The sequence below is a fragment of the Eleutherodactylus coqui genome, chromosome 12 (assembly GCF_035609145.1).
Source record: "Eleutherodactylus coqui strain aEleCoq1 chromosome 12, aEleCoq1.hap1, whole genome shotgun sequence".
In the NCBI taxonomy this organism is placed as follows: Eukaryota; Metazoa; Chordata; class Amphibia; order Anura; family Eleutherodactylidae; genus Eleutherodactylus; species Eleutherodactylus coqui.
In genome coordinates, this window is record NC_089848.1 from 106,314,342 (window position 1) to 106,338,190 (window position 23,849).

Genomic DNA, 23,849 nt, shown 5'->3' on the forward strand with positions numbered 1-23,849 from the left:
GGTGAAGGGGAGTTAGCTAATCAGCAGGCCTGCTGTGCATCCAGGCTGTACCGGATAGGCCTAAATTCTTATTAGATGGGATGAACCTAGACACATATAAGTACACGTAAGATTTAAGTAAATTACATTCAGATCCTTAGAAACGCAGTGGAGTGTTCTAGTGTAAAGGACTGCGTGCAGAAGTTCATAGTTTGATTTTCCATGGTCTAGTGTTTAAATCCAGGTTGCTTTGTTCATATCAAGAGCTGCCAGTTGACAAAAATATTGTGTGTTGCTACATTGTGAGATACATTGGGAGATACTTTGTGAGATATGCCATCCAAAGGGCACAGTGTTGTTTCTCTCCCGCTGTAGATAATAGCGGTTGTCATTCTTGGTTAGTGGTAGTCCGGATTGCATACGGTACCATGAAAGTCATGCGGTTCTCACTCTGCCTTCCGATTGCATAACATCATTCATTTTCCAGTTATTTGTTTAAAATAAAAAGTCTCCAATTTTGGAGCTCTGTGGTGTTTCGTATCCTGTAACTCACACGTGTCAAACACAGGACCCGCCACCTCACTTTATGTGGCCGGTACTGGTGCATCTTGTCTCCACCAGCAGTTATGGACTGACCGGCCTTAGCTGGAGGTAGCGCCCCAGTCATGCCCCTAGCTGCCAATTGGCTCCTGGTCTCTGCTGTCCTGTCCCCACCGTTACTTGCCGGCCATCCACACATCCATCCATCTGAGGCCGGCAGAGAGAAGAGTGACAGCGAAGCCAGGAGCACAAAAGGGATGCCGGTAGGGAGACTGACCGCAGGGCCGTGACCCGACACATGGCAGGGTGCTGGGGGATGTCACAGCGGAGCTAGGAGGCCACCGTCGGGGATAGTCACAGCCGGGCCAGGAGCACAGCTGGCGCAGATGGCAGAGCAGGATTTGAAGCAGAGTGATTGTCAAAGGCTCTGCTGGAGAGAGCCAGACTGCTTCAGCAGTAGTGTTTTTAATAGAGATGAGCGAACGTGTTCTTCCGAGCTTGATATTCGTGCGAATATTAGGGTGTTCGGTATGTTCGTTATCCGTAACGAACACCATGCGGTGTCCGGGTTACTTAAACTTTCTTCCCTGAGACGTTAGCGCTTTTTTTTGGCCAATATAAAGACAGGGAAGGCATTACAACTTCCCCCTGCAACGTTTAAGCCCTATACCACCCCCCTGCTGTGAGTGGCTGGGGAGATAAGGTGTCCGCCTGATATGAAAGTCTGCCCCTCCCGCGGTTCGCTATGGATGCATTCTATATGCGCTCAATGGGGCCAGCGGCAGCAGCGCTGACCCCATTGAGAACATATAGAAGACAAATCCTTCTTCTCTGGCACAGCTGTAGCAGAGAAGAACGATGTTTGCCCATTGAATTCAATGGAGCGGCAATACAGCATGTTCCACTGAATGCAATGGGCTGCCGGCGATCGCAGGATGAATGGTCGGAAAGGGGTTAAATATATAACCCCTTTCCTGCAATTCATCCAGAAATGTGTTACACTAAAAATATATACCGGCGTATAAGGCGACGGGGCGTATAAGACGACCCCCCAACTGTCACCTTATACGCCGGTATACAGTGGAGCAAAGAATAAAAATCATTACTTACGTTTTTAGATGATCTGCGGCGCTCCTGCAGGCTGTCACTCCCTCCTGGTCCACGGCAGAGTATTGCTTTCTCCACGAAAGACTTTAAATCCCTGCCTCCAGAAGCACACGTGCCTTCAGCCAATCACAGCCAATGACAATGATGTCATTGAATGGCTGTGATTGGCTGTGTTTCTGGAGGCGGGGATTTCAAGGCTTGAAATCCCCGCCTCCAGAAACACAGCCAATCACAGCCATTCAATGACATCATTGTTATTGGCTGTGATTGGCTGAAGGCACGTGTCTTTCTGGAGGCAGGGATTTAAAGCCTTTCATAGAGAAAGCTTGTCTGCCGTGGATTAGGAGGGAGTGACAGCCTGCAGGAGCGCTGCAGATCATCTAAAAACGTAAGTAATGCTTTTTATTCTTTGCTCCACTGTATTGCCGGCGTATAAGGTGACAGTTGGGGGGTCATCTTATACGCCCGGTCGCCTTATACGCCGGTATATATTTTTAGTGTAACACATTTCTGGATGAATTGCAGGAAAGGGGTTATATATTTAACCCCTTTCCAACCATTCATCCTGCGATCGCCGGCAGCCCATTGCATTCAGTGGAACATGCTGTATTGCCGCTCCATTGAATTCAATGGGCAAACATCGTTCTTCTCTGCTACAGCTGTTACAGCTGTGCCAGAGGAGGACGATCTTTATGCTGACAGTGGGGGGGGGGGGCACTCTTGCCGCTATTGTGGCTTAATAGTGGGACCTGTGAACTTGAGATGCAGCCCAACATGTAGCCCCTCGCCTGCCCTATCCGTCACTGTGTCATTCCCATCACTTTCTTGAATTGCCCAGATTTTCACACATGAAAACCTTAGCGAGCATCGGCGAAATACAAAAATGCTCTGGTCGCCCATTGACTTCAATGGGGTTCGTTGTTCGAAACGAACCCTAGAGCATCGCGGGAAGTTCGTTCCGAATAACGAACACCCGAACATTTTGGTGTTCGCTCATCTCTAGTTTTTAACAATCTTGTAGTGCTCAGCGCCTGGAGCTTGCAGCTGTATGGTTTGCTAAAGGCAGCTGTCAGCACGCCGCTCTCAGGCCGTCCTCATGGCAGGGTGCACCAGCCTCCAGATTGATGGGTGCACCAGACTGGAGATTTACAAAGACACTCCTCCCAACCAATTACCATTTGGGGGTGTGTAAAGGCAACCAACCCATGTCTCCACCCATTCTTCCTGAGGAGACAAGATGCACCAGTATCATGTGGCCCACCGGCAGTGCAAAGTCTGTGACTGCTGACCCCCGGCGTCTGTCTTGGCTGTCCTTTATGCAGACGTCAAAGAGAGAAGTCAGCAGTCATAGAATCAGCAGCGACTGCCACTGCTGGAACAGGGTTGCAGCCTGGGTGATTGGAATGCTTGTTGGGATGCTCCCCAGCCAGAGGCCAATAGGGGGGTCACTATTGCTACTGGTACTATTATAGGGGTCACTTATTACTACTGAGGCCAATATAGGAGACACTATTACTACTGGGGCCACTATGGGCGTCACTGTTACTATTCAGTCTGCCAATTGCAATTGACTAGAGATGAGCGAACGTGTCCGTAACGGACACATCCGCACCCGGACACCGGCTTTAGCGAACACTGGAGTGTTCGCGCGTAAGTGTCCGGGTGCCGCCGGGGGGCGGGGAGATGCGCGGCGGCGCGGGCGGCAGTAGCGGGGAACAGGGGGGAGCCCTCTCTCTCTCCCTCTCCCCCCCGCTCCCCGCCGCACCCCCCCGCGCTGCCACGGCGGCCCCCGAACTTTTTCGCCCGAACACCGAGGTGTTCGCAAAGTTCGGTGTTCGGGCGAAAAAGGGGCGGGGCCGAACGTGTTCGCTCATCTCTACAATTGACCCTTTGAAGGCAACCACAAGGCAGATGTGAAAATGAGTTTGACACCCCTGCTGTAACCTGTGTCGCCGACTACCACCGACAACATAACATAAAAGATATGTTTAGTTAAAGGGGCTGTGGAAGATTAGAAAAAGATGCCTGTCCAAATGTTATGTGCAGTATTGCAGCTTAAACCCATTTACTTCTATGGAGCAGAGCTGCAATACCAGGCACAACCCATAGACAGCAGTGGCGCTGTTTTCTGGAGGAAAGCAGTCATGTTTTTCTAAGACCGTATAACCCCTTTAATGGTAGTAACTGCACTTCAGTTGTAGATTCAGATACAGCATGTTGTCACATAAAAATCATGATTTACCACAAAATCGCGATTTTAACATTACAAGTCCCATAGACCCCTGCAGAAAAAAAAACGCAGCAAATTTCGCAGTGAAAAAAACCTGTAGTGGGTAGTCACCCTAACACGGATTCCATTAATGGGAAGTTTTGATGACATCAAAGTCCAAGGTACATATAGCGTCAAACCAGAGCTGTAAATTGAAGTTCCTGGACCCCAATGCAAAACCTGTTGGGGCTCCCAACTATAATGCTTTATTCATAGTACTGGGCTCCCTATATGGAGCAGAGAGGCCTTATGGGCCCCCTAAGGCTTCTGGACCCGGGTGTAACTGCATCCCTACATCCCTTATAGTTGCGCTCCTGTGTCAAAGGTAAAAGCTAAACACTTTTCTGTTCTCCTTGTGTTTGCATGGTTTTCCTTCAAGGTTTCTGCTTTCCATAAGCTACTCCTGACTCTCATAGTGGAGCCTAAAGTTTTAAAGCTGTTACCCAATGAGAGATACTCTGGTTCAGTTTAGATCTAGTATTGTCTGCAGTATTTCCTTCCAACTCAGCTCCAAACCAGGTAAGATGGTGAGGAGCTCTTGGTGTTGCTGGGGTCATCAGAGGGGGCTGACCGGCTGCCTCATTTCAATAACTAAGCTGGCCCTCTGTTTCTGCATTGACCATGACCAAGAAAGGAGCTGGCTTAGTTATTAACATAGGCCAGTGAGCCCTCCCGATGACATCAGCCACCGCAAGAGCTCCTTACCATGTTACCTTGTTTGGAGCTGGGTTGGAAATGGATTGGGGTAAGTATCTCCCTCTGGGTAACCCCTTCAAGTGTCAACAACCATCTTAGTCCAGGAAGCTCATATCAACAAGTAGCACAAAACATTGTAGTAGACTATAGTCCAATATTGTGTTTTGGAAGTAAAATGATCAAACACTCATATCTCATAGGAGAGAAGTGCTAATGACTGGAACCCCCTTTAGGGCTCATGTCCACGGGCAAAATAAGGGCTCATGTCCACGGGGAAAATATGATTTAGGATCCGCAGCGGATTACCTGCACGCGGATCCGCACCCCATAGGGATGCATTGACCACCCGTCAATAAAAGGGATTTACAAAAAAATGGAGCATGAAAAAATCTGGACCATGCTCCATTTTCGTGCGGGTCTCCCGCGGGGACGGCTCCCGCGGGCTTCTATTGAAGCCTATGGAAGCCGTCCGGATCCGCGGGAGACCTAAAATAGGAATTTAAAAGCATTTACTCACCCGCAGCGGGCCGGGAAGCTCTTCTCTTCCTCACGGCCGCATCTCCCTTGCTTCGGCTCGGCGGATGTGCCTGGCGCATGCGCGCGGCACGTCGACGACGTGCCGGCGACGTGCCGCCGGCGTCAGGAATTCATCCGCCGGCCGGAAAAGAAGATCCGGCCGTGAGGAAGAGCAGAGCTTCGCTGCCCGCTACGGATAGGTAAATTCTTATTTATTCGTATTTTCAGCGCTCATGTCCGCGGGGCAGGAGGGACCCGCTGCGGATTCTACATGTAGAATCCGTAGCGGGCCCGATTTTCCCCGTGGACATGAGGCCTAAGAATTAAAATCCGCAGCGGATTTTAACTCTTCTTCTGCCCGCGGATCCGCACCCCATAGGGATGCATTGACCACCCGCGGGGTAGATAAATACCCGCGGATGGTCAATAAAAGGGATTTAAAAAAAAATGGAGCATGAAAAAATCCGGACCATGCTCCATTTTCATGCGGGTCTCCCGCGGGGACAGCTCCCGCGGGCTTCTATTGAAGCCTATGGAAGCCGTCCGGATCCGCGGGAGACAAAAATCGGGATTTACTCACCCGCTCCGTTTCCGCTCTTCTCCGCGGCGCCATCTTCTCTCAGCCGCGGCCGGATCATTTTGCTTCGGGACGGCGCATGCGCGGGGCACGTCCCCGACGTCATCATGCGCTTCCGCCGAGCCGAAAAAAGAAGATCCGGCCGCGAGGCAGAGAAGATGACGCCGCGCGAAGAGAACAAATGGAGTGGATGGGAGGTGAGTTAATTCTGATTTATTGTTATTTTCGGCGCTCATGTCCGCGGGGCAGGAGGGACCCGCTGCAGATTCTTCCCCGTGGACATGAGGCCTTAATGTCTCAAGTCAATCTGTGCCATTTACATAAACACTTGTGCTGTTGAAGTCAATGGTAATAGTGCCTCCAATACCATCCTGGTGTGCTGCCATCTGTTTCTTGCTGTAAGCGGGCCGGCGGACAGCTGATTGGTGGACTTCCCAATTGGTGGACCGTGGCCGGTCAACTATTGATGACCTATTCTGTGGAGCAGTAAAACCTCTTTCCATTTCTCTTATTTCATTAGTCTCAGCTTCATGCCTTCAACGGTGAGGCGCCCCCTACGGGTCGATGAAAAGCTCCTCTAGGGTGATTTATATAAACAATATTATGGAATCCCGAAGCCAGTAAATATCAGCCAAGATAATGGGCTTGTGGCTGACGGTTTGGGCATTGTGCTAGTCTCATCAGTGTACTGCGTGGTCGGGAGAGCTTGTATATACAGTCCTCATAAGCCCTTGTATGGTCATGTAAACCCAGCACCGTATATACTGAGCTGCAGGTTTATAATCTGTAGCAATTGGTCTTTTCACGTAGTATTTCTGAGTTATTCATAGTAAGTCACCAGCTGGCTTTAATAATGGTCTACCAGTGTTTTACATACAAACAATTGCAGGAAAAAGTAAGTGAACCCTTTGGCCAAATGCCCACAGATAGATTATCACTCCGGAAATCACGGTCAGACACCTGCCGCGCTTTCACAGCAATGTCCATCCATAGACATGCGATGTAAAACGATCCTCTCCTGCCCATGAGCGGAAATTAGCTACGATTTTAAGCTCGCAGGGGGGAAAAAAATCGCAGTATGTTCTAATTTGTGTGGAAAAACACACGGACAGCTTTCATTGCAGTCAATGGAAGCTGTCCATCCTGCGATACTCCACAATGTGGGCACAGCGGAAGTACCGCTGGACTCCGCGTCATACGCCAGCGCTGGTGTGTCATGCACTGCACTTTTGCGGTGGATACGGACAGGTGAGTATGGGCTCTCTGGGGGACGCCAGGTCTGATTACACTGTGAGATCTCACAGGCAGAATCCGCCTCGGCCGCGGGAAGGAGCCCTTTGGAATTACTCTATCTGGATTTTTGCACTTATTGCTAATAAGATGTTGTCTGATTGTTATCCAAGACAATGACCAAAACACACAAGTAAATCAACTAAAGAATGGGTGAAAAAGAGGTGATTTGGAGAGACCAGAAAGTAACCCTATGGGGACGCTCTGGAGGACAAGCCAGACTCCGGACTGCAATGGAGCCCATTGCCTCTCAACAGTACCATAACCTTAGTTACGGTGTCGTTCTGGGAGTGTCATGTATATATTCACCAGCTCCCCTGTTCGCCAGTGACATCCGCATAGAGTCTGAAAATATGACTGTTTTCAGACGGTTGTGCGTGCACCCTCCTATACCCGGCAGACCGTGACAGAGCGCATAGGAACATGCGAGCGGATGAGTATGACATGCCCTGGTGACTGCAACGGACGCTACAGCCTTGCTGGACTTGGAGGTCTGCTTGGGTTCCTTATCCTGTTGGAAGGTCTAATGACCCCCAAACTTCAGCTTCCTCACAGAAGACCTGATGTTTTCTCCTAGGATTTCCTGACACTTGATGGAATCCATCATGTCCTCCACACACAAGAGCATCAGCAAGCCGCCGCCATTCTTGACTGTAAGCTCCTGAGATCCAGGCCACCAGAAGTGGATGAAAGAATTGCGCAGGTGCCAGCCTTCTAGAGAAGGCGGTCTGTTTCCATGGCAACAAACAGTAAACAACCAGAGGGCTGGGGGAATCAATATATGCAATATTTGGAGAGTGCAGCACTCTGGGAATCTTCTGGGCAAGCAATTTGTTTTGTGATTTCATACCCCACGATGGGACCCCTTAAAGGCAATGCCTGATTCACAAGGCGGGCTCTGATGAGCGATTAAATTCAGAGGGGAATTATTCCAAGACGGCAGGACTAAGGAATTGTGGGGTGAATTTGTAGCGGGCGCTCGTTATATTAGTTGAGGAGCTATTTGTATTCTTGTTTAATTTTTTTTTGTTGTAAATTTTGTAAATAAACCTGATTTGCATCTGGAGTGGCGGGTAACTTTGTAGCTGCATCTATAAAATAATGGGGAATTAAAGTGCAAAAGGTATTGGAAACTTTAAGAACTTTTCATTTATATAAAAATTAAACTTCAAACAGAGTCCAGACAGACATCTGTCCGGGATGATTTAGTGATCCTGCATTGAGCAAGGGGTTGGACCCGATGACCCCGAAACACCTGATGACCCCAGATGACCCCTGGAAGACCCAATGACCCCCGGAAGACCTGATGACCCCGGAGGGCCTGATGCCTGATTTAGTGATCCTGCATTGAGCAGGGGGTTGGACCCGATGACCCCCGGAAGACCTGATGACCCCGGAGGACCCAAAGACCCAATGACCCCAGAAGACCCAATGACCCCGGAGGACCCGATGACCGTAGATGACCCCTGGAAGACCCAATGACCCCAGGAAGACCTAATGACCCTGGGGGGCTCGATGCCACCGAAGGTCCCAAGGACCCCGGAGGACCCAATGACCCTGAAGGTGCCTTCCAACTCTACCATTCTATGAAGCTTTATTGACCTAAACCCAGAAAACCTCTTAAAACAGAGCGAATGTCCATTGAGCCATCGTCTTGTGAGACTATTGTGTCATCTCTCGTGTTCAGTGGGCGCCGTCCCTGAAGATTACTTATAAAACTGGGGGAATATAAACACAGCAAAAGGTTGCAATGACTTGTAGCAGCTGTTGCAGTCCGGCTATCCGAGGTGGATACGTCCGCCTGGGGCTTCAGCCTCTTCTCTTCCTGGATATCATGCAGCATATATTTTGGTCCTCTTTACTACAGAAATACATTTTGTAAGAATTTGCAGAGTTTAAATCCCGTGCGTTCTCCAGGACGCTGCGAGTCCTACAGTAGATCGCGGTGCGTTGTACCCAATGAACTGAAGATGTGCTTCACGAATGGCGTAATGAAGCAGAGCTGCTCGCCAAGAATTAACCAGATGCACTTTTAACCCGAGAGGAATATTTTCTCTTGGATCCCGCTCACATCCTTGTCCTATTTGTGTCAAACTGAATTCTTCTCCTTTGTCATTTTGCTGGTGGCAGAGATGTGAAGAGAAATGATGACGACTCGTTTCCGGACGTTAAACCTAAAATATTTTCCTATCTTATTAAGCAGCTCCTTGTAGTTTAGAGACTTTTTGCTCGTCTCCCTGGCATGCCTTTCATAAGGCCGCTTTTAGACATGCTTACTTTAGCTCTGTATTTGGTCCGTGTTACGGAACTAATGTACATTTATGTATCCTTTCTCATGGCTGCATTTTTCAAAGTCGTTTTTTAAAAATGCAGCATGACCTATTTTTTGTGCACTGGCCTCCACATTGCTACTTTTTTCTATTGGGTGAATATGGATCAGTATTTGCCCAGTAAAAAGTAAAATATATGGAGGCAAATACTGATGAAAATACTGATAATCTACAGCTGTAGTGCCATTTGAAACAAATCCGTATTACGGACATGTTGTAATACGCACGTCAGAAACTGGGCTAAGAGAAACTTCTATCTACAGAATCATAGGGTGGGAGATTACTAACTGATCGCTGGGTTTCTGCCTGCTGGGACCCCAACCAATTGCCAGAACAAAGATCCCTTATCCCCCTTTGTGATTGTCAAGGAGCAGCTTTGACCGCACATGCGCAGCTGCCACTCCATTCATTTCAACAGGAGTGCTAGAGATAGCTAAGCAAGTGAAATCAGTATCTCCAGCAGTGACTGAGCATGCACGCTACCACTCCATTCATTCATTGCCAGTCACATAGGGGACATGGGACCCCCATTCTGGCTATCGGTGGGGGTCCCAGCAGTTAGACCCTCATTATCATAAAGTTATTCCCTATCCTGTGTATAGGAGATAATGTGCTATTACTGGAACACCCCTTTAACTGGTACCTTGTTGTCAACAAGCTGTTCACCTATGTTTCTTGCTTCTTTGGTTCTCATTGAATACTTTTTTTTTTGTTTTAGGGTCCCTGAAAGACTGCAAACTGAAAAGCCATGCTGGGCAAGGACCGATAAAGATATCCAGTACTGGAGAAGGAGAGGCCAGGATTTCAGTGTTTTATTCAACCATGGATGCAGCAGACCCACTGGTGAAAATACTGCATCGTCCACAGACATTGAAGGAAAGAGGAAATGTAACTTTATAGATAAAAACTCCAAGGAATTTCACAATACAGTAACTGAAAATGTGGATAAAGTCAAGCAAAAAGTAAGAGTGAGTCCAAAATCGTCAGAGAGCCAAATGTCAGATGGGAGTTGTGAGAAGCTAGAACTCATCCCCTCCAGTCTTGAAGAAGCTTCATTTTTGGGTCCAACTAAACCGAAAAGTCAATTGATGCCAAAAGTTTCGCCTGAAGGTCCATGTCATATGGCTATATCTTCAACTACGGGTGACAGTTCCTATATAAAGGAAAATAAAATACCCTCAGAGGACAAATATGTTGTGCAACAGGACTTTAAAAGCTCATTCTTAAAACCGAAATATAGTCGTCCTTCAAAGCCGCCTTCATATGAAGTTCACCAGCAAACGTGGGGAGCTTTGGATGTAGCTGAAACCCAGGATAACCAACAAAAAGAAGAACATAATTCATCTCCTAAAGTGTTAGAGACCCTCCAGGAATCCAGCTTTCATGACTCAGGCATGGAACCCCCACATTATATACCTCCCCCATCGTATAAGTCCCCGCCGCTCCTACATGCAGCTAATCAACCTTTTAAAAAAGTGCCTCGCTCAAGTGATTGCATACGCCAAAACATTTCGGTGGAGAAAACCAGCGCAGGTGACAAAAAGACAACCTGTTGTCTGGGAAATAACGGTCCATTCACTAAACCAGTCAACCACCGCCATACGGAACAATGTAAACACTCTGTGCAATACATCTCCTTCGATGATCCACGTATAAAACATATAGCAGGTGCCCAGGAGGCAGAAAAACACAATCACAGTAAAAAACACAACGATCACCTTAGACCTGAGCAATCCGGTAAAGAAAGTAATTTTCGGAAACGAGAACAAGACAGTGCCTTTATAAACCCCAGAAATGCAGCCCATCATTTTGTAAAACGAGAGGGTATAAAACACAAGCAATGGTTGCACATCTCCATCCCCGATCAAATGTGCTATCCTCTCCCAGAAAACAGAGATGGCGCCACCGCTTGCAGTTTACCCGAAGACAGTGAGCCGACTCACAAGCTCTCTCTTAAGAAGACCCATTCTGATAGCGCTTGTGAAACCGTAACAAAAGTTAAAAAATTCGAGCCAGAATCATTTGTTTTTAGCAAAAAAAGTTCAAAGAGAAAACTAAATGAAACAATATTTTGCTTGGTCTCCATCCCCGTTAAACCTGACTCCGCCACATCAGATATGTCTAAGAGCAACAACCGCGTAATAGACAATGTGGACAGGATGAACATGCTAAAACACAGCAATGGGGGTCTACATGAGCAAAGGCTTCTAAGTGAATCTTCCAGTGATTTAGAGCTGCAAACACTTACAGGAAGCATGAACAATAATACAGAGCTACTAAAACAAGCGCCGTCCAAAACAGAGGAAAATAAACAAGCAAATGACCTCAGATGTGGTGAGCAGAGGAAACACAAAGAACTGACGTATTCTGGCTCCTGGCCAGGCGATCAGTACAAAGATCAACAAACCCAAACAGTTTTTACAGATATACCGACTTCCCCACTTTACAATGGTTCAAAAGAAAGTGAACTGGAAAATAAATCCCCATTTGTTCCTACAGGTGCGTTGGGAGATCCACGAAGACATCCAGAAAGTGGCAGACCAAACATATTTGGTATAAAAGGTCATGTTAGCTTTACCCCGTCTACTCATAGTGCGTTCTCTAGGACATCATTATTGTTGACACAGATACCCAGAACAGAACCATGCCAAAGGTTTGACCTTTCCACTGCAAGTCCAGATGGAAAAGAAAAAATGGGCAAGTGTGAAAAGAATGAGTTAGAAGAAGAAAATCCATGCAATAAAAAGGAGATTTTTGGACAGTTCCTCTTAAAACCTGTAAACCGGCGTCCATGGGATGCTATAAGCGAACTAGAGAGTATGAATAAAGAGTTTCAGGAACCAGAGAGTTGTACTGCTGTTATCAATGGAGAAAAGAATGTAGTGAAGGAGCAAAGTAGAGTTACCCAAGTGGACTTTTCCTCCACAAGGACAGCTTTAAGAAGAGAAATGTTGAGCAACAATAGACATATTATAGAAGTAGAAGAAGTCCCATTGTTTGAGGTTCTTCAGGATCAAAGTAAGTTAGATAGTTGGTGCACAGAGAAGTTGGCATATCAAAGTAGCGAGGTTGGAGCTGAATTAGGCTTATCTTCAAAGATTGCCGAGGTAAAGAATAAGGCTGTGAAGTTGTTGGATGGATACCTGATGGGAGAAACCCAAAACAAGAAAGCTGGAGACAAAGTGGCTATAAACACTGGAGTGATGACTAAGTCAGAACTGGAGCAAACGCATGTAAGTAAAATCCTCAACAATAAAAAACAGCATTCGTCAGGTGTTGGCTTTCAGAACTTTAAAGAAGACAAAACCTGTTTCGACCGTACATTTTTTGACATTGTGAAGGTCAGCTGTGCAAAATTTGGCCAACTAGGGGACAACATGATCCGGAAGTTGTCACTAGCTGATAAAAATCATGGGCGTTCTGTTCCAGACTTGAGTAAACAGTTCATCAGCACAAGCCGTAATGGAGACTTTTATGAGGAGCACAATTATTTGGATATTCCTGAGAATGAGTCTCTACATGAGAGAGCTGCAAGAATTCTTGGAATTGATGTAGCAGATGACTGCCTTGTGTCAAATGGAAGCTCTGAAGCTCAAAGTCCGGAAAATGTTCTTCCTAGTAGTGGTTTTCAACCAGATAAGAGTATAAAGGAGAAAAAAGTGAGTGAAATCTTTTTTCCTACAAAAGAGACTACAGGGGTATTCAAGAGTATCTTACATTTGCCTTTCGACAATGAGAAAGCTGCTGAAAAATTTAAAAGTATTGATCAACGTCAGGATCCACCATTCTTGTGTCAGTCTGTTTCTGAACACAGTGAGACAAACATGACTAACGCTGCTGAAAAAAGGGTGAGGAACCCTTCCAAGAGAATAGAAACGTTACAGGGGAAGCTCGCCTCCACACCTGTTCGGACTGCTGTAGATCGCCTTGCTCGAATGAAAGAGGTCGATTCTGTTTCACGAATGAGGCGGTTAAGTATTAAAAGCACAGATTCCGGTGATGAAATAGATGAGGAGAAACAATTCCATGGGATGCAAGATGGAAGAACCCGAAAATTTTCCACTGGCTCCATTTATAAACGAGTGATATCATTGGACGAAAGTCTACTATTAACACCAAAAGGAAAAGAAAAGTTGGATCTATCATGCACAGGTAACATACCCCTTCTTTAATGGTGCAAGTATCTGGTATAAACATGGACATGGCACCATACTAAATCATGGTCTGGCTTTTAGTCTTACATGAAGTTACATTTTATCTTCAGGTCAACTTTTTGCTCAGCGTAAACAGGAGTTTTTAATCTCTGAACAACTCCTATTTACTGTCAATGGGGGGGGGGGGGCAGCCAGAAAAGATCTGTGGCCTTTCTGGCTCCATTCTTTGACAGACTATCGCTCCTGTGTAAAAACACCTTAAGGGCTCCTGCACACTTGCGTTTTTCGTGCATATTTTTTTCACGCGATATCGCTGCGTTATTTTAATGCGATTGTCAATGGGACTTTCTAGTGTTAAAAACGCATCGCACAAAAATTGCAAAGCACAAACTTACGATGCGTTTTTAACATTAGAAAGTCCCATTGGCAAACGGGTTAAAAAAAATGCAGCGATATCGCAGCATTAAAAAAACGCAAATGGGTGTGAGCCCTTAGGCTTTCTGAAGATGAGTGTGACATAATTGCGCTCTGATTGGAGCACTATCACATCCTCTCGCAAGAGTAACCACGCTCCTTTACTGTACTTGTATGAGCTGCCGGGCCTACTCACATTGGTGTGGGAGAATTGCATCATGTTTAAACAGGCGGGACAGTCTAATTAGTGGTCCCCAGTATTATTGACTAACACTGCAAAATTGCGCTATTCAGTGAGGGATTTAGTTCGGGACAAGTGCGCATTTACGCATCCCATAGACTTCTATGGGGCCTCGGGTGCGCAAATGTGCGCAAAAGTGGAACATGTTGCATGTTTTTTGCCCAACGCGAGTGTAAAAATTTCTGTGTGAGGGAAGCCATTGAAATCAATGGGTTTTAATGGACGCAGTTTCTGCAACTGAATTTCTGCGTGCATGAGCCCTAAGTCAGTTTATGTGAAACCATCAGAACTCTATTCCCCAGCTTAGTCCAGGTAGGCAGGCCGCAAAAGACAATTTAAAAAGTCTTCCTAGAAACTCTTGAAGACCTTTTACCTGACTCAGAACTTACTTGAAATTGATTGCTCAACCTTAGGCCTCATGTCCATGGGGAAAATCAGGCCCGCCGCGGATTCTTCATGTAGAATCCGTAGCGGGTCCCGCCTGCCCCGCAGACATGAGGCCTAAAAATCAGAATAAACTCACCTACTCCAGACGATGCGGATCTTCCTTCCTTCGCGTCCGGATCTTCTTTCTTAGGCCCGGCGGATGCGCTCGGCACGCCGGCGGCGTGCCGCGCGCATGGACCAGGCACATCCACCGGGCCGAAGAAAGAAGATCCGGCCGCGAAAAAGGGAAGAACTGCATCATCCGGAGCAGGTGAGTTTAATTCTGGTACGGGTCTCCCGCGGATCCGGACGGCTTCCATAGGCTTCAATAGAAGCCTGCAGGAGCCGTCCCCACGGGAGACCCACACTAAAATGGAGCATGTTCATTTTTTTTCCCGCACATGGATCCGCGCCTGACGGGAAAAATGACATCCGCAGGTATTTAACTACCTGCGGGTGTCCAATGCATCCCTATGGGGCGCGGATCCGCGTGCGGGAAAAACGCTGCGGATTTTAAGCCCATGGACATGAGGCCTTAGAGTTGCTGGTAAATTTCTTTTGATCTGTTTCTTAGAAGGGTATTCCCATTGTTACAGTTAGCAAAAGTAGACCTACTGTGCTAACCAACTAGCCTGGCTTTTAAACCAGACCTGGTGTGGCTGGCAGCTGACCTCACTTGCAAGGCAATCTCAGATGACGAATCTTCCTCTTAGCTAAACAGGAAGATTGGAAGACCCCTGTCTAAAAGCAGGGTAGGCGTCCTGATAAGAATGGCCACCCACTGCTTTTGGTCTCCACATACCCTGGCCTGGCCAATGATGGTTGAGACTGACGGAAGCAGACAGATGGGCAGTGCCATTACTCTTTACATAACTTCCACAGAATTGAATGAGAGTTATGGGAACAACGAAGATTGCTGTGATAGATGTAGTGTTGCCTGCTCCACTGTTCCTAAAAGCCTCAATCACCTCCTGTCATCATATTCAGCCAGGCCAGGGACAGTTGGGGGGCTACACTGGAGATGTGTGAGTATTAAAGGTGGGACCTGCATCTATCAGACTTTCACGTCGTATCTTGTGAATATCCTATGAAAGTCTCAGATGGGAATATCCATTTAAAGCCAATTTAGCTTTATAATTATATGGGGGTGAAGATGGCAAAAAGGCTTCAGTGTTTATCCAATAAGTTTACAATTTAATCGTCTTAATCATTTTGATTTTCTTACAGATGCCTATGACCCAGCGAGAGTGGAAAGAGTCTAGCCTAAGATCTTGCGAATTCATTTTCTACAGTTTCAATGAATGTGCACCGAAAGAACCGAATGGTAATCTTCCCTTATCTTCTCCACCAAAGTATTTCCGTAATCTGTGGCGTCCCCACACTGCCGCTACTACTGCCAAATGAATGGAACTTGTCATCTACACTGTATATAAGTAAATAGTTGAGCTCTAGGAAAGGATACATGGAATTTACCAGGAGAGTCCTTATGTAAAAAGCACACTGAAGAGATTTCTGGCCAACTCTTACCAATGAGGTCTGTAAACATAACTCATGTTGATGAGCACATTGTTGTGTGTCACAGTTCCAATGAATGTAGTATTGAACTCTTCATAGATATGAAGCAGGAGGCGAGTAAAAACATGAATGTATCCACACCAACCAACACATTGCATGGACTTGGAGAGCCTGTTCCTTTTTTTTTTCTTTACCTGTGTTACCACTCGACTCCTCTTTTGTATGCTTGTACTCTGCTGCATTTTTGATGGATGGCTAAACACGTAATGAACCCAACTCATCACACATCATTAAACCTCTTCACCGATGACAGTTCTGTGAAGAAAAAAGGAACTTTGTTTTGAAGAATTGATGTGTGTTTTATGAATGCAAAAAAAAAAAATCCCTTCTAAACAACAGCTCGGAAAAAGAATGAACATGTCTAATTGGATGTGCGTCTATTCTGTTGGAGAACTGCAGAATTGTTGTGACTGTGGGGGAGGTATTAAAGACCTATAGGAAAAGAACTGGCTGCAATGTAGAGTGTGGGTTTTCTTCATCGTAGAGGAAGCAGTAAACATCACATTGACAGCTGATTTTTCCAAAGGTAGCAAGATTTGTAATGATCTGTAAAGGGACGATTCCAAATGGGAAGAGCTTGCCAAGAGTATTACAGGGAAGGCACAAGTACCCGAAGCTACTTGTAGGGTCTGAATATAGTCTAAGATGTAATGAAATAATAGAGAGTTGGATGTCCAGATCGACAAGACTTAACGCTCTTCCTTCTTCGGAGCTCTTCTGGGTATTCTGTCGGGATGTTGGGATGGCATTTAATGCAAAATACATGTACAATTTCTTCAAGATGTATCACCTTATCTCTGGGCATATAAAACAGAAGGGAGGCGACACAATCCATATCATACCCTTAAAGTGGCATTGTTGGGTAGTGATAATCAATGGCCATAAAATAATGAGTCTACAGATACATTCAGTAATGAAGAGAGGGCTAGCCCTGTGACTACTAGCACTTCATTCATATAACACAAGAGTCAATCTCCAGTGTCTTCTAACAGGCAGTCTATTCCAAGATGCATTCAGAAATTCATGGATGGAAACATTTTCTTGTGCCTGATATCTACTTGTGTGTCCTATTGTATATAAGGAGGGAGAGGTGAGCACTGTTGGGTCTTATACATTATATCCTGGGCCATTATTTTTTCATGAAATGTAAATATGAATCCATTCGTTTATCATTTAGAGGGGAAATCACCATTTTAAAGCAATACTGTTCCATTGGAACAAGTCCCATTCGTTTACATACATTGACGTTGTTGCCGCCATGACTTCTGCACATGGATCTGACGCTACATGTTATTACTCCATTTGTGCTATCAGTGCCTGTTTCCTTCATTCTTGATTTCTGCCTTATTCTGCCATTGTACTTTGCGAAGCACATGAAGCTGTAGGATATGTATTGACTGTGATGATATATTCTGCAAAAAGCTCCATCACTTGGACATAAAAAAGGTCTAGTTGTCCTCTGGCTTTGTGGGTGCTGCAGAATGCCATATTCTAGCCGCAGACAGAGCTTTGGCGTTCTGCAGCCGACACCGAGCCATTGGTTGCGTACCTCTGCACTAGGATATACGTGTCGTATGTAGTCTTACAACAGTTCTAAGAAGCTATTAGTTTAAGTGCCTGTTTGCCACCACCTGGTCACATATGCAAGTAAGAAATAGATCCTACATCCAAAGACATCTCCTCAGCCATTCCAAAGCTGTGCCATTGTGTTCCATACTAACTAGCACTTTAATAACTCATGCTGTCATTTTTTTGGTGGCACCCGCCCTTTCCGACATAAGACACATCAGCGCTCACCGTTCTCGTTCTGCTATTGAATGATAATCATGAATACAATGGCTGAAATAGTCGCATTTGGACATCGCTGACCACATCTCTCCTTGGTCAGATCTGTATTGGGCTTAGTGCAACTTAAAAGTCAAGAGAAGATCTTTTTTATTAGTGGTTGGTCTGCATGGGGCGGAGATCTGTATATTGTTAAGTACAGTAAATCTTTACTGTATGAAATCTGTATTTCTAGAATACGTACTGAACACTTCCATTTTCTAGTATGCATGGCAAAGTGGGGCCAGTTCTAACATACAAGGACCCCAACTGTCAGTTTAGCTCTAGCGACTGAGCCTCCTGCCAGTATAATGTGGCATCGGAAGCAAGATTTTGGTGGATTAGTGGTTAAACGCCGTCTTGGTTGAAGTTGAACTATATGTGCAGTCTTTTCCAACCGGATCCCATTAAAGGGTTGTTTGGGGCAAAACTTATGCATGGGACCCCTGGTGATCACCTGAAATCAATGGGAACACTGCTGTGTCTGACCCGGGGGTCGGAGGCAGAAGTGCCGGAAGTGTAATAGCCGCCGCTTCCGTTCCCATTGACTTCAATGGGAGTGAGGCCAGCTTTGGCATGTCTGGTGCCGTCTACTATGGGAACACTGCAGAGACATCTGGAAGGAGCGCCCCCTACTGTTATACACATCAGTACAGTAGTGTCTGCAGCATTCTGTAGCTACAGCTGCAGCACCCCCTACTGTTATACGGTGAGGTGAAGACTCATTTCTCAGCCCTGTCTTTACTAGCTGCATAACAGAAGAGGGTTTTTGTAAGAAAAACGTACAGAATAGGCTGATAAACCCCACTCAAAAATGCTTAGAATCATCTATTTTGTATATTTGAAAGAGTGCGGGTACTCTCGAAACTATTCTGCAAACTGCTTTGCTAAGCAGTACAAGTTTTAGACACATTTTGCAGGTTTCTTTTCGCTCCCCACTCCATTGCTGGAGTCCCTGACATCAAAGGCCTGTGGCTGGCCGCGCAAAGAGGAAGAGCACAGCTGCCGGTTCAATCACGCCGCTGACGCCTGCTATCCTATCCCTCACCGCTCACAGGACTATGATGGCAGGGAACTTCCTTCAGGCTAGCCGCTTGACATCCTAGTCATGTCTATCTGACATTTCACAGGCCACCAAAAATTGCTTTGTTGGGCCACTTGTGGCCCTTGGGTCATACGCTGTGCTCTACGATCAGCCCTGCGATCAGCTTATCCTGAAGGACTCTTCTAAGATTGTCTCAAAGTGGACTTCTTCTTTAAATGTGGTTAAGATGGAAATGATGACACTGCTTGGTGCTCGCTGGTGAGACGCATCGGGCCCGTCAGAGAAGTCTTTGCTGTAGATACGAACACTCTGAGCGCGGGGCGATCCTTCTCCGGTGATGCACTTATAGCAATGTCTTTATGGGAATGACACAGGAGCCACTGACCGCATACATAGAGAGGTGGGAGTTACAAATGCCTAACATGTTCTCATGTCAAATCTCTTTGGGAAGTCTAAGACACTTTAAGGAGAAGCAGGGTAAACATTTAGAAAATTAGATTTTGTTACAGCAAACATCCCGACTCCGACGGCGTTCACGAGCCGTTACTGCGGGCAGTCTTTCTTTAGTGGACATTAAGTGAATGTCAGCTGAGCCCCTTGATTTGGATGTACCTGGGCGCCCATCTGTGTGTGGGGGTGTCCAGACTCCCTGATGGCAGAAGTTGGGGAAAGAAGGATCAGGCAGTTCGATATCAACATGCCCAATCCTTTCGTTCTCAAGGGAGATAAGCCACCCCAGAGCAGTTTGGCTGCAGCTGACCCCCCTCCATCATTTAGTGAGTATATGGGTGGTTTAGGAGGCAAGCAGTTGTGTACGGCAGCTGGATACTCCAGGCGTCTCTTGCCTACAGTTTCTAGAACAGGAAGTAGCTACTATTGTCGTCCGCCTTCGCTCGTTGGGTGTGAAATATGACGTGATCATTTGCGCTTCAGAATGTGTGAAGCAGATGAGAGCCGTTGTCCTAATGTATAGCTACTGCAAGAAATGCTGGGAAGTGTAGGTGGATGCTAGAAGTTAGGGAGGAAGTAGCTAACTTCTCATGCTAGCCAACCAGGCAGACAAGAGTCCAATGCAGCTCATTTGTATTTCTGTATTCACTGCACCCTCAGCTGCTGATTGACAGATCTATGTAATGTGCATGCAGAGACCTGTCAATCAGCAGTAGGCAGAGCCATGAATATATGGATATTAAATCAATCTTGTCATTTTCTAACAAACATAAGTATAACACAACTCCAGCATCAGTCGGTAAATCATACAGAACCTTCCTCCGCCAGGCGGCATTAGGGACTGGGCAGAATCCCTGATTACAGTATCTTGCCATTTATAAGCGGGGCCATGTTATCATGCAGCCAGAATGCTGGCTACAAGGATAGCTTGCACATACGTATGTTGATTGGTGTGTATTAATATGTAAATGATCAGTTTGAATATGCTAAAAGAGTGGTCCAGAAAAGCGTAGCTACTGTCTTCCAGAAACAGCGCCACTTCTGTCTACAGGCTGTAAGTGGTTTTGCAGATCATTTCTATTCACTTCAATGGAGCTAAGCTGCAATCCCAGATGCAACTCATGGACAGGTGTGCAGCTATTTTACCTTATCCCAGACAAGCCCTTTAATTAGGTGATCCCAGGTGCTGAGGGACAAGGGGAAGGTTGCAGGCAGACCTTGTAAAACCATACATGAGCTGTTGAGTCTAAGGTGCCAGTTAGTGTGTGCCTATAGGGTCCAGGACTGCTCCTATTAGTTTTCCATCTACTTTTCTGCACAGGTATAAGCCACGGGCTTTGCGTTTGCAGTCATATCACCAATATCAAGGCATACTTTTAAATTGACTCCCTATGTGAATTTGACATGAGATAGTGTTCTGATGGACTCCAGTCCACCCTCTTCCTACACTGTACACATTGTGAGATGGACAGCGGAGGAAAATTGTCTCCAATCCCTGCTGCAATTATTGGGACACCAGCAGAGCGGCTGCCAGAGGTGCCCGCTTCTGGGGTAGCAGCAGTGCTCCTCCTGGGTGGTCTAAACAAGAGGTGGGGGCGGAGCTTTATGTCCTGAGCAGCAAATCAGTGAGAGTCAATGCAACATTGCCGAGTTCTCTTGCTGCGTCTAATTTCATGGCTTCTACCTTGTTGGTAGATCTAGTAATGATTAACGTGACAATATTTGTCTTCTATAGTGTACACTACACTGAAACAGATGTTTTGTGTTCGTTTGTGTAAAGAGTCGGAGGGGATCCCTTCTCATCGCCATCTCGGCCACCACCGCTGCTTTCAAGTTGTTGTAATCCATTGCAGAATGGTGGTGAAAACTATACAGGAATCTGTCGTTGAGCATCTGCAGTCCATTCCTAGGATGTATTTTACGATTTAGCGGTTTCACTAACACCTGTTTTTGTTACGAGTATTTTTTTACATAGAATATCTTATAAAGAATAATCGGACTTATAATCATAAATAGACACTTTTACATTTAAATATGAAAACTGTGTGTAAATGAGAGCTTAAAGTTCACTGGTCACCTTGCATATGGCGGAGATAGTCATGTTGACCACTAGGGGGTATCACTGAAGCCCTGGGTTCAAATCCAGCCAGGCGCCAAATTGTAGTGAGAAAATACATAGAGATGTCATGTGAAAAACGTTGCTAGTAAAGACTAAGGCATTACTGATGTATCAGATCCCCAGAGAACTCTTCAAACAACCCTTCAGATCCAGGACAATGTTTGCCCAGGGGACAGTAGGGGAGTTTTATTACCTGGTGCCATCCTTTGCCCCCTTCCTGGCATCCTTCTGTATGCATTTAACACAATGGCGCTCCTGCCACTCGATGCACAGTATGGTCTGGTAGTCAGACAGTACATGCTTCTTCCTGATTGGGCAGTGCTGCTCATGTGAGTATCTCTAGCCCATCAGAGCAGTCTGTAGTGTCTTAGACTACTGATGCACCACCAAGGTCCAGTGTGCATCAGGCAATCTAAGAATCGTTATGATCATCTTGCATGTATGAAGAAATTTTATCTCCGGACCAGAAGATCACTTTTTTTTGACAGTCTAATAAGGATCAGGCTGTAGGACTTTAGTATGCCCAATCCTTTTGTTTATGGGGAGATAAGTTGTCATCACTTAATGGCAGTGGCTTTCTTCCCTCTCCCTAATGAGAACATAATGGAGTTTTTTGTTAAAGGGGTGTTCTATGCAAATACTATTGATGATCTATCCTCAGGATAGGTCAAAGTGGAAGCAGATGCTCCAACCTTTGTGTAGTGGCCGGCGTTGGTAATTGCAGTTGCAACTATCATTGATTTTAATGAGACCCCAGCCTGCAATTACCAGCACTGGCCACTACTCAGGAGCATCAGCTTCTACTCCAACCGCTAGATATTGTGGTACTGACAGCAGGCACACAATCAGCTGATTGGCCAAGGTCCCGAGTGGCGGACCCCAGCCGATCAACTATTGATGACCTGTCCTGAGGATGCAATCAATAGTATTTTTGTAGAAAATCCCTTTAAGACTTGTATTCCAGATTTCTGGTGTACAAAAGTTGGACGTTATGGTGTATGCTATAATTCGTGACTTTTGGCCTTTGTACGCCAGCCTCTAATACTTTTTTAGAAGTAGACAGGGCTAGGAAAAAAGGGGCTTCACTGGCCTATCAGATTTACTATAACGTAAGCTGGAAACCTAGGTAAATTATAGCTTCTGTCTGGCTTTTGCCTCTTAATACATTTGTCGCACATCTACCAGCGCCAAGTATACCTGGAGCGGCGTACGAATCGCTGGTGGAAGTCGATGAGCCCCAGTAGGTCTCTGGTGGGATCTGGGAAGAGTGGTTTGGCTGACGGGGATCTTGGCCAACTTTACTAGATCAGTTCCAACACTAAAGTTGCTCTCTCCGTTGTGCAGAGGTGGTTGGTGCACTTTAACCATTTCAGCTGAACTCTAGCGCCACTGATGTTTCACACTTGACGTGACCTATTTTGTTTTCTATATTGTAGAAAGAAAAATAATTTGTATGGCAAATATGTCAGTGAGAAAAATGAAAAAAAGCTCATTTAAAGTATCTATTGCTTTTTACAAATATGGTCTATTTTTTTAATGTGTACACATGCCACGAGTTGCCAAATAAATAAAAAATGACTATTATATGTAATAAATCAGCGTATTTCTTTTCAGCATTTTTCAGAAGGTTTCGTGTGCCAGAACAGCGATATATTTCCAGGGCTGCTGATCCCAGCAGGAGTTTAAGCTGCCCTCGAAGAGGACAGAACCTGGAGGTTACATTATCTCACTTCCTTTATATGTCGCCCCCCCCCCCCCCCCCCAATGCACAATAATTCACTCAAGAAGTTGTCAGAAATCAGCATTCCAGAATCGTTAAGTGACCTGCGGCGCTGCACTCCTCCTTGGCGCGCTACGCAGCTTCCATTACACTTTATAGGTGGAGGCTCTGCTTCTTCTCAAGCTCATATTGCCAAATCTGCTGACAGGTAAATGAGGTCTGCTAAACGGGAGAGCAAAAAATAGGAGACTTGTGGAGCCACTGCGCCAATAATACATTATCTAATAGGCAAGAATTTTCCATGGTTGGGGGTCAAAGTTCCAAACAGAGCAGTCAGGGGTCTGCAGCTGCTTAAAGGGAACTTGTCCCATCCTGCGGGCCTTATCACATGGAGCTGAGCGGGACGATATCTGATATGCGGGAGAGAGTCACTACAACTTGTGACATTCATACAGAGAAAATGAAGCCGCTCGCCCGCAGGACACACGGACTCGACCAAATTCGCCGGACACAACAAGATCCGGCATCCATAAAATCACAGATTTATTGATGCATATTAAAATCCCAACAGGAAGGA

The 23,849-nt window shown here is 46.0% G+C and overlaps 1 protein-coding gene across 3 annotated transcripts in view; it reads left to right on the forward strand.

The window, feature by feature from the left end:
* The window catches only part of JCAD (junctional cadherin 5 associated), a 120,220-nt gene extending 97,095 nt beyond the window's left edge, over positions 1-23,125 (forward strand). For all 3 annotated transcript variants that reach the window (XM_066585388.1, XM_066585390.1, XM_066585389.1), the window contains exons 4-5: positions 10,023-13,456; positions 15,767-23,125. In XM_066585388.1, the coding sequence (XP_066441485.1) occupies positions 10,023-13,456; positions 15,767-15,801 (3,469 nt within the window). In that variant the 3' untranslated portion in view covers positions 15,802-23,125. The remainder of the gene's footprint in view (positions 1-10,022; positions 13,457-15,766) is intronic.
* The last annotated feature ends 724 nt before the right edge of the window (positions 23,126-23,849 follow it).